Source organism: Phocoena sinus, chromosome 6 (assembly GCF_008692025.1).
Source record: "Phocoena sinus isolate mPhoSin1 chromosome 6, mPhoSin1.pri, whole genome shotgun sequence".
Taxonomy (NCBI): Eukaryota; Metazoa; Chordata; class Mammalia; order Artiodactyla; family Phocoenidae; genus Phocoena; species Phocoena sinus.
Genome location: NC_045768.1, coordinates 649128 through 658465, shown reverse-complemented (window position 1 = coordinate 658465; position 9338 = coordinate 649128). Strand labels below are relative to the sequence as shown.

Below are 9338 nucleotides of genomic sequence, written 5' to 3'. Positions count from 1 at the left end.
CTCGCTCCGCGTAGAGGTGTGGGGCGTTCTCTCTCACACACACACACACACATACACACACACCACACACACACACACACACGAGTGTCAGGCCCAGCCCTCCTGGGCAGCGTGCCTGGACAAGACTGGCCCCCAGTGAGCAGACCAGGTTGACCCCAAACAGCACTGGGCCTTCCTCTGGCTGCTCCAGCCTGGACCCTGTCAGGGCTGCAGCCCTGCATGCCCACCCTGGCCCAGGCCTGTGCGCAGGCCTAGGCTTCAGTCCAGGGAACGAGGTGCAAACTTTGGCAGAGTTTTAATGGCAAGGTTGGCTGCAGCGACAGTGCCACGTGGGTGGGGGCCAGAAGCTGTGGTGGGCAAGGGGTCAGTGGGCAACAGGGCAGGGCCAGATCCCTGAAGAAGCAGCGAGCGAGGACCGGTGGGTGGTGGCGGGCGGGCAGGCGGGCGCTACATGATGGAGCAGGCAGACAGCGGGTTCCGCACGTGGCAGGTGCATGCGGCCCCGCAGTACTGCCGGAAGGTCTGGTAGCAGCTGCCCTCAGGCTCGCCCCCCCACTGGCCACCGGACGGAGCGGTCAGTGCCTCGGGTGGCAGGCGGCTCAAGATGGATGTGTTGACGGCCAGCGCAGCCAGGCCGTAGTCAGTGAAGAGCACAGTCTCGCGGCGGCAGGTGGGACAGGAGATGAACTTGTACTTGGGGCAAGACTCGTAGAGAATCTGCAAGCACTGCTCACACACAGAGTGCAGGCAGGACAGCACGCGGGGCCGCCGCTGCGTGACGTTGTACGTGTGCCCGCAGGTGGGGCACTCCAGAGGCTCTCCTGCAGCCGCTGCCGCTGCCGTGGAGGCCCCTGAGGCCGCAGGGCCAGGCCGAATCACGTACTGATTCACGATGACCTCGTCCGCCGGCGCCACACGGGGGAAGCCCAGCTCCGCGCTGCCCTTGCGGGGCCGACGTGGCAGTGGCGGGGTGCAGGGCGCCCCTTCCAAGGCAGGCATGTCCCCCCCACAGGCCTGGTTGACGATGATCTCTGTGTCTGAGGGCCAGGCTCTCTTGGGTGCCAGAGCGGGGGTGGGCCGGGGTGCAGGTGGGAAGCAGGGGGCGGCCGCCTGCAGCTCGGGGAACTTCTCAGGGTGGACCATCTTCATGGCCTCCATCTTGAGGATGACATGGGGGCCCTTCAGGCAGGACATGAGGAAGCTCGGCCAGCCACTGCCCGCCTCGGGCCCAGGGTCAGCCGGCATCCAGCTGTCTCCAGTCAGACTGGGTGTTCGGGTGGGTGGGGGAGTTGGGTGGGGCCGGGGGGGAGGAGAGGGGGCAGCATCCTGGTCCCGCCAGGCCTGGTGGGGACCCTGGACGCCCTGTGGACTCCTGGGGGAGGCTGGCAAGAGCTTGGGGGGAAGGGCCCCCCCAGTGGCCACAGTGGCTTCTCAGGTCCAGTCCGAGGAGGAGGAGGAAGGAGCGGGGGAGGAGGAGAGGAACAGGGGCAGGGGGGTGTGGGAGACTGCCCTGGGCTGGAGGTCGGGCCCAGGGGCTCACCCAGGGTCTCTGGCTGCTGAGGCTGGCGAGGGGGCGTTGGGGGGTGTCCCCCTGCAGCCGAGATCAGCCGTCCCGGGGCCGGGACATCCGGGCAGGCAGGGGCTAGGTGGGCCCCATGGCTCCAGGACAGGGCACCCAGGGAAGGCAGCTAGCCTGAGCCCTGGCTGCGGAAGGACCCGGGCTGCAAGCTCGGCGGCGGCGGCGGCGGCGGCGGCGGCGGCAGCGGCCGCGGCGGGAGCAGAGGAGAGGCCTTCACCGGGCCCGAGCTGCAGGTGAGAGACAGCGTGAGGGCAGCGCCCGGGCCCACCCTCACCCTCACCCTCACCCTCACCCTCACCCTCACCCTCACCCTGCACAAAAGGGTGCCCGACCTCTGACCCTTACCCTCGCCAGACTCGGAACCCAGCCCCCTCCCCTGTCCCCGTTCCCGAGGCCCGACCTCTGCCTAGGAGTGGAGGCCGGCGAGCGGCGACCCCGCGCTGTCCCGCCCCCGCCCGCACTCACCTGCCCCAGCCTGGCGTCCCCGGCCGGGCCGCGCGCCGCCGCCGCAGAGGTTGTCTCAAAGGCAGGCCTGGATGCGGCGCCCGCGCCTTGGCCCGGTGGCTCCGGCGGCTCTGGCGGCGACCCTCGGGCGGATGGCCGGGCCGCGGGCGGCTCCCGGGGGCGTGGGGCGCGGGGCTCGGCTCGGCGCGGCGGCGGCGGCAGGTGCGTGCCGAGCGTGGGCGCGCTCTGCGGCGGAGGCGCGGGGACCGCAGTGCGCGCGGCGCCCGCCCGCGCCCGCAGCGCCACCCCCCCCCCCCCCCCCGTCTGGGGACCCGCGCGGGGTCCGCGGGGCGGGGCCAGTCTCTCTGCCGCCCCTCGATCCGCCGCGGGCCTGGCGCCCGCTCTCGGGGTCGCCCTCCTCCTCCCCGCGCGGGCCGCGTGGGGGTCAGGATCTCCGCGGCGTCCCCCCTCCTGCCTCCCCTTCCCCCGTCCCCGCCTGGCTGAGCCTGGGTCCTAGTCAAGCCCCCCCGCCTCAATTCTGGAAGGGGAAGCCTGCTTTGAGCTCTCACAATGCCAGAGGGAGGAAGGGGAGGAGACAGCCCAGGGGTGATCCCATGAAAGCTGGTTCCCAGGACCCCACCATGGGACTGCCTTGTGTCCCCGCCAGAGTCAGGGTCTCAGCTTGTCCTTCCACTCGGCCCCCAGTGGGAATGCCTCCAGGGTTTTCTGGCTCACAGGTGCGGCAGGCTGTTTCAAAGACCGCGATGTGACAGAAGAGGGTGATCAGGGGCAGGCAAGCCACAATCAGAGGAGTGAATGGAGGGAGGAACGGTAGTTGGGAGAATGCTCCAAGGACAGGACAGTTGGACAGATGGGTGGTGTGAGGGGTAGGTGGAAGGTCAAACAGCTGGACAGGCTGCCATGGGGCAGCTCAGGGAGGACACGCACCTACACAGGGTGAGGTGGCCCTTTCCGGCATCCCAGCAGGTCAGCACGTGTCCCGTTGTCACAGAGTTGTGTGCTAACCTGACCGCACCCAGCACAGAGGCTCCATTTCTTCCTGCTTCTTCCTCAGGCCAGGCTTCCTTGCCACCGCCCCGGGATACGCCCTCTGCCTGTGAGGAGCTCTCAGGTGAGAGGGAAGACAGAGGACATGCTGACAAATACAGGGCAAGGGACCAGGGCTGCATGGGCCTCCAGAGAGCCTTTCCCTAACCTGCCAGGGCCACCACATGGCATGCTGGCACTCCCTTGATCAGCACTGGGCCATGCACCTAACCCTGGACAGTCCCAGCCCCTTCTGGCCACAGCTCCTCTGCTCTGTACAGGCCAGACTGCACCTGGCTATACACCTAGCCCCAAGTCCTGCAGGCAAAAGAGCCCGGAAAGGTCGGCGCTCCTGATAAAGGGCCCCACGCGGGCAAAACAGGCTGCAGAGGCACCCCTGGCCCATAGGCCTTGACTTTGCCGCTCTTTGCCGTCTCAGGCTAGTGCCTGCGCCTCTGTGCCCTCCCCCATCCAGCAAAAGCATGTGTGCTAGTGTACAGGTGCCCCGTGGGAGGGGCAGCGGGGTGCTTAAGGGGGCCCTGGCGCGAAGGCAGAGTACCTGCGGCAGCCCCGGCCAGGGGAGGACTGGGGGTCCAGTCTAGGCAAGGCAAGGGCTTTGCTCATCTCCCCACCAACTCCCTAGGCGCGCACCCGAGGTGGTACCGGCCACTAGGCCCCACCCCTTACCCGAGGCCCCGCCCCTGGAGGTAAAGTCCACCCAATGCAAGGCTCCCGCCCAGAGCCCGCCCAAACCCACGCCTCCCGAGCCGGGCGGCTCAGAGATGGTGCAGCCCAAGCCGGGTCCTGGACAGATGAGGCCAGCTGACCCCGAACCTGGTGTTTAGGAAAACCCTTGAGCGCAGAGGCTTCTGGGGAATATAGTTCCCACCGGGAGCACCTCCACCCCCACCCTGTCAGTCCTGTTTTGCGCATGCGCCAGCCTCCTCTCAGCAAGGGGCAGAATCTGTAGGAGCTGTGGGCGGGGCTTCTGACGCCTGCGCACTGGACCTCTGTTGTCCGCCTCCGAACTTCCCGGTCTTTGGGCCTAATTGCCCCTACGGCTGGCGCCGCATCGGTACTACTCATGTCCGGACCGGTCTGACCGGCCCCGTGCAGGCCACTCTGGTCAGCTGGCCTCTGTGCCGTGTCTGATTTGACCCCGCCCTTCCTGGGGGTGCCCCCCGAGCGCCAAGGACTAGGGGTGCGTGTCCAGGCCGCACCCTACTGTCCCGGTTGCCCCAAGCGGAGCTCACCGTGCCAGCCCCAAACCCAAGACCCCAGTGCTCACATCCACCCCCCTCCACATACAGCGACCCTGTACGGCAGGTGCTATGTGCCCCCTCACAGATGGAGGGGATGCAAGGGCCAAGGATGGGGACGCTGAGGGATCGGGGGCTTGTGGCCCACGAGGCCACCAACCAGAGGGAAACTAGTTTAAGAAATGAGCTAGAAACATCACTTGTGTATGAAGCCCATGTCGCCAATCGTAAGATGAGTAAGTTTTATCAGCAAAGGTGTGTAAACGAAGCATTTCTTATCAGTTAAAAAAAACAGCAAACCTCCAAGCCGTGTGTTCGCAAACATCTTGGTCTCTGCCTGCGGGGTAGAGGCTTGGGTCACAGTGAGGACCTCTGCTCTCTGCTTCGAAGCAGAGGCTCTGAGACGTGTGAGTAATGGCTGGGCCCCCAGACCACCTGCAGGCCTGACCCCAGACTCGCCTCCTGTCCTGCCTTCTGGTGAGCTGCAGGTCCCTGGAGGGCCAGGACACGCCCCAGATGCGTTGAGGCTGAATCACCCAGGCTGGCAATGTCCCTGGAGGCCAGGCTGCAGTCAACACCCATCCAAAAAAGGAACGGTGGGTGGCCGCTGTGCTCCAGGAGCTGGGGCCTCCTGGGATCCTGGGAACCCCATCTTTGAGCCCCGCCCCTCCCCAGGAGGGAAAAGGCAGCTGCCAGTCGCTCAGCTCACAGGCACTGGGACCTGGCCCAGAGAACAAGACAGCTTGCTGCCGTCACCACTTCAGGTGGGTCCTGGGCTGAGGGGCTTCCGCACCCCCTGTAGGACCAGCTTAGCTGCATATCCCAGCCCCCCACCCCACTCCCAGCTCCGTCACAGGGCCCTGTCTCTCAGGGAGGGCAGGGGACACCTGGGGGCAGCTAGGAGACACTGGCCCTCACTCTCCTTACTCTCCGCTACCTTGCACACGCACTGACACATAGGCCTCACACACACACTCAGGCGCTTCCACAGCCTGGCTTTTCTTGGGTTCCCCTCCACTGAGCTGATTTTGTCTCCTCTGCCCACCCCTGCCAGGCCAAGCCATGGACCCCTCTGAGATGCTCGTCAAGGACCCGTATGCCCACGTCAGCATCCCGAGGGCTCACCTGCGGCCCGAGCTGGGGCAGCAGCTGGAGGCGGCTCCATCCTCCTTGGAGTCTCAGCCTCTGCCCGTGGGGTCCTGCACCCTGGAGCCTACCGAGGAGGCCCCAGGGCCCAAGGGTGCCGAGGCGGCTGCCTCCATCCAGGGCCAGCAGGCCTGGCAGCAGCCCTGCACCCCCTATGGCAGTGGGCAGAGCCAGGCAGGACTGACCTACGCTGGCCTGCCGTCGATGGGCTGTGGCGGCAACACTGCCCGTCACCGCTCGTGCTGTGTCATTTCCTAGCCTGGCCCCTGGGCCGCAGGGCCTGCTGCGGGGCGCCCCCACACGGCAAGCCCTGGCCTCTGCTCAGGTGGCCACAGCAGTGCCTGGACAGTTGGAACAGCCACTGGCCTGTTGTCATGGGTGTCGGCTGCTCCCCACCTTGGACAGCGGCACCTACCCACCGAGAAGGCTGACAGCTCAGCCCCCGCCCCTGAAACAGAGCCCTGGGCGCTAGCCATAACCAGCCCCCGGGACACCCTTGACCACCTCTTTAAGGCCCAGGGCCAGGCAATAAAGCAGAGCGAGCTTCGTCCCGGCCCCTCTTCTTTACTGCTACCCGCTTCGGGAGGGTCCCAGGCTAGAGGCCACCACAGGCCGCCAGCCGCTATGGGACATTCCGGGGTGGGGCAGCCTCATGACAACCTAACCTGCTCTGCACTCTCAGGTGGGCCCAGAGGCTGGACAGGAAGGCTGGTCGGGCCTGGGTTTGAGCTGCCCTGCATTCCCTGGGGCCGAGGGTGAGCCTGGGAGACAGGAGAGTCTGCGGGTCACACAGCAGGAGCATGCTGGGCCTGGAACCAGGAGTGGAGCCCGAGAGAAGCCTCCAGGAGGAGGACTGTGCTGGCAGCGCAGCGGTGGGCGGCACCAGCGCGGGCAGGTTTCCAGGAGTGGGAGCCCAGATGGCCAGCACCGAGCCTGCCCACCCGTGACTCACTGCCCTGCCTCGGCCAGGGTGTTTTCCTGGTTTCCCACAGAACATCCAATTCCTGAACACCTGCCGTGTGCTTCTCCCCACTGTCCTGCCTCTGGGGCCTGGGCTTCGTGGAGGTGGGCAGAGGAGGCGCTGGGCCAGACCCATCCCCCACCTGTCCGAGCAGCACAGCGCACCGGCGTCGGGGGCATGTGGGGAGCTGAGCCGCTTGGCACGGGGCTGAGGCCGGGATGCCGGTGTGAAGACTGAGCAGTGAGGCCGGTGCCGGGCACACTGATGTTTCCAGGACCAGGCACAGAGAGCCGGAGGAGGCCAAGCTGGCCCCGCAGGATGGACGTGTCCTGGTGCCAGCCGTCCCCCCGACCCCTGGTGACTGGCCACACGGCAGGACTGGTCCCTGGGCGTGGGCAGGCGTGTCAGTGGCCTGACTCCACGGGGCTCAGGCTCCCGGCCCTGCCCCATGACTGGCCCGCACAGGAAGATGACCCCACCTGGGCCAGCCACCAAAAACCCGTCTGACCAGTCCAGGAGGCGGGGGCCTGCCGGGATGGCAGCAGTAAGGAGGGGACCCTCTGGGCCTGGCTTCCTCTAGCGGGACGGAGAGGGTTCTGGGGTCCTGACCTCAACCCACCCTTCCCAACACACCCCATTCTGCTATGTCACTGGGCTGGCCCCAGAGCTTTGACCAGGCAGAGGCCAGGGGGAGGTGGCCTCTGAGGAGAGCATCCGGAGCTGCCCACGGTGCCCTGCACCTCAGAGAGTTTCGGGGTGGTCTCTGTATGAGTGGGGATGTCCACTCCTGTGCTTGAGGGCCTCCTTGGAGCCTTATGGGGCTGGCTTGTGATGGGAACATGACAGGCCTAGCCCAGACAGGGACAAAGGCAATGGGACAAATCAACATGGACACACACACACACTGTGACTGTGCTTGAGCCACAGAGCAGAAGGACCCCTCAGAGCTCTGAGCTGGTGGGGGTCCTGGCAGGCTTCCTGGAGGAGGTGACGCTTGAACTAAGAGCCGAAGAACAGGCATCACCCAGGTCAAAGCCAAAAAGCTTTCCCATCATGAGGTGGGGGTGGAGTATGAGTGCAGGTGGGGTGGGCACAGGTCTGGGTGGACGAAGTGGGAAGATGGGCAAAGTTGAGTGGCAAAGCCAGGCCCGGGTGAGGGGTTAGTGGAGCTGGGTCTGCGCATGAAGGGGGCGGGGCAGGCAGAGTGGGGGGGGGCCCTTATCTCCTGATGAGTTGGTGGTGCCGGTGGATCCAGTTGCAAGCTCTTTGTGGCTGAAAGGGGAGCCCACGCCTGCCCACAGCCACCACCTGCCTCCCTGCTGACTGGTCCGTGGTAGGCCAGTAACGCGAGCCCCAAGGAGGGAGCCGCAGGGCGCCCTGGGTCCCCCCTACGCCCAGCCACCCTCTGGCTGGACATAGCCACCCAGCAGAGCGGATGCAGGTAAGAGAGGCCTGGGGCTCAGGCAGGCTGGGGTGGGTTCGGGCCTGGGACGGCACACGAGAGCCACAAAGGGAGACCAGAGAGCAGGGTAGGACGCTGCCCAGCAGCAGTCACAGGGACCCAGGCTGTGCCCAGAGCCTGGTGTCCACCAGGCCCACTGGCCACCACCCACCCTCCGTGTCTGCAGAGGCCTGGGCTCCTGTCCTCCGGTGGGGCTTCTGGTGCCGAGGCCCCAGCCATGCAGGACAAGCACGGGCAGCCTGGGATGCGTAGGCTGCAACCCCCCTGCATGCCTCCCCCAGGATGCTGCCGCCAGAGGGTCCCCGGGCCTCCGAAGAGGGCACAGCCGCTGGGCCCCAGCGAGGTGACTGCGTCATCTGCTACTCAGCCTATGACCTCACTGGGCACCTACCCCGCCGCCTCTACTGCGGTCACACCTTCTGCCAGGCGTGCGTGCGGCGGCTGGACACGCCAGCCCACGAGCAGCGCTGGATCCCCTGCCCGCAGTGCCGCCAGAGCACACCCACGCCCCGCGGAGGGGTGGCCATGCTGGACCTCGACCTGGCTGCCTTTCTGGCCGTCAGGGCCGAGCGGGAGCCGCCTCGCACAGAAGCCCAGCCCCCCACGCCCCTCAAAGGCAGCACCGCCATCACTCAGCAGCCGGCCAGGCTTTGGCCTGCCTTGGGCCCCCAGCCCCACTTCCCCCAGCCCAGATGCTGCTTCTGGGGCTGCAGCGGCCTCTGCTGGGACCCCCCAGGCAGCCCCGAGGCCTGAGCCCCGGCCGGTCGGCAGCACGTCCGCCCAGAACAGCCTGGTGGCAGAGCGTCCCGGGGGCCACTCTGTGTGTTCACCCCGGGGCCACAACCTAAGGTCGCAAGCTGTGCCCACAGTACCGTAAGCCCCTGCAGGAGCTGGAATCCCAGCCAGGATTCCCAGGCCCCGCGCTGGTCTGTGTGCAGGGGAGGGGTGCTGCTGTCAGAGTCGCCTGCAAGTCCAGCCCGGGTCCAGACCCAGCTCAGAGGGTGGCTCCTGAAAGGGTCTGGGGACCAGACCCCAGGGACTGGGCTGCAGGCCGGAGCGGCAGGGCCCGGCAGAGGCTGTTCCCGGTCCTGCTGGAGCAGGTCTCCCCTCTACAGAACGGCCCAGAGGCGTGAGCCCGGAGGGAGGGAGGGGCTCTCCCTTCACCCCTGGCCTGTGAGGCAGCCCTACGATGTGTCGGGAACTGTTTGGGGAGGGTCCTCCGCAGGCACAGTCACTGCTGCCACAGGTGTCCAAGGAGGTCCAGGCCCAGGGTGGGAGACCTGCCTGAGGGGCTGCTCAGGACAGCCGCTCCCATGCCAGGCCCTCAGCTTCCTTCTGCCTCCCCGTGGCCACCAGACAGACCCTTCAGAGGGACCAGAGCATGTGCTGGAGATGGTGGACGCAGTCCCCACCAATTGGGCTGCAGCATCCCCACCCCCG

General features: G+C 66.9%; 3 protein-coding genes across 4 annotated transcripts; 2 read left to right on the top strand and 1 right to left on the bottom strand.

Moving 5' to 3' along the window:
* Positions 1-273: 273 nt before the first annotated feature.
* Positions 274-1348, bottom strand: RNF208 (ring finger protein 208). Its single transcript, XM_032636379.1, has one exon. It carries the CDS (start codon positions 1243-1245, stop codon positions 448-450), a length of 798 nt encoding a protein of 265 aa, XP_032492270.1. The 5' UTR covers positions 1246-1348; the 3' UTR covers positions 274-447.
* Positions 1349-1774: 426 nt separating this feature from the next.
* CYSRT1 (cysteine rich tail 1) lies at positions 1775-6813 on the top strand. 2 transcript variants are annotated; one of them, XM_032636381.1, is made up of 3 exons: positions 1775-1812; positions 3099-3155; positions 5384-6813. In XM_032636381.1, the coding sequence occupies exon 3, from the start codon at positions 5392-5394 to the stop codon at positions 5731-5733; it is 342 nt and encodes a 113-aa protein (XP_032492272.1). In that variant the 5' UTR covers positions 1775-1812; positions 3099-3155; positions 5384-5391; the 3' UTR covers positions 5734-6813. The 2 variants fall into 2 exon arrangements, with proteins under 2 accessions (XP_032492272.1, XP_032492271.1); XM_032636380.1 differs by lacking the exons at positions 1775-1812; positions 3099-3155 and adding an exon at positions 5014-5093 and having other exon boundaries at positions 5384-6810.
* A 1367-nt stretch (positions 6814-8180) lies between these two features.
* On the top strand, positions 8181-8651 carry RNF224 (ring finger protein 224). Its single transcript, XM_032635125.1, has one exon. It carries the CDS (start codon positions 8181-8183, stop codon positions 8649-8651), a length of 471 nt encoding a protein of 156 aa, XP_032491016.1.
* Positions 8652-9338: the final 687 nt, after the last annotated feature.

Coding starts and splice junctions, on each gene's coding strand:
- RNF208 (XM_032636379.1), bottom strand. CDS start 1,245: ATGCCGGCTGACCCTGGGCCCGAGGCGGGCAGTGGCTGGCCGAGCTTC.
- CYSRT1 (XM_032636381.1), top strand. CDS start 5,392: ATGGACCCCTCTGAGATGCTCGTCAAGGACCCGTATGCCCACGTCAGC.
- RNF224 (XM_032635125.1), top strand. CDS start 8,181: ATGCTGCCGCCAGAGGGTCCCCGGGCCTCCGAAGAGGGCACAGCCGCT.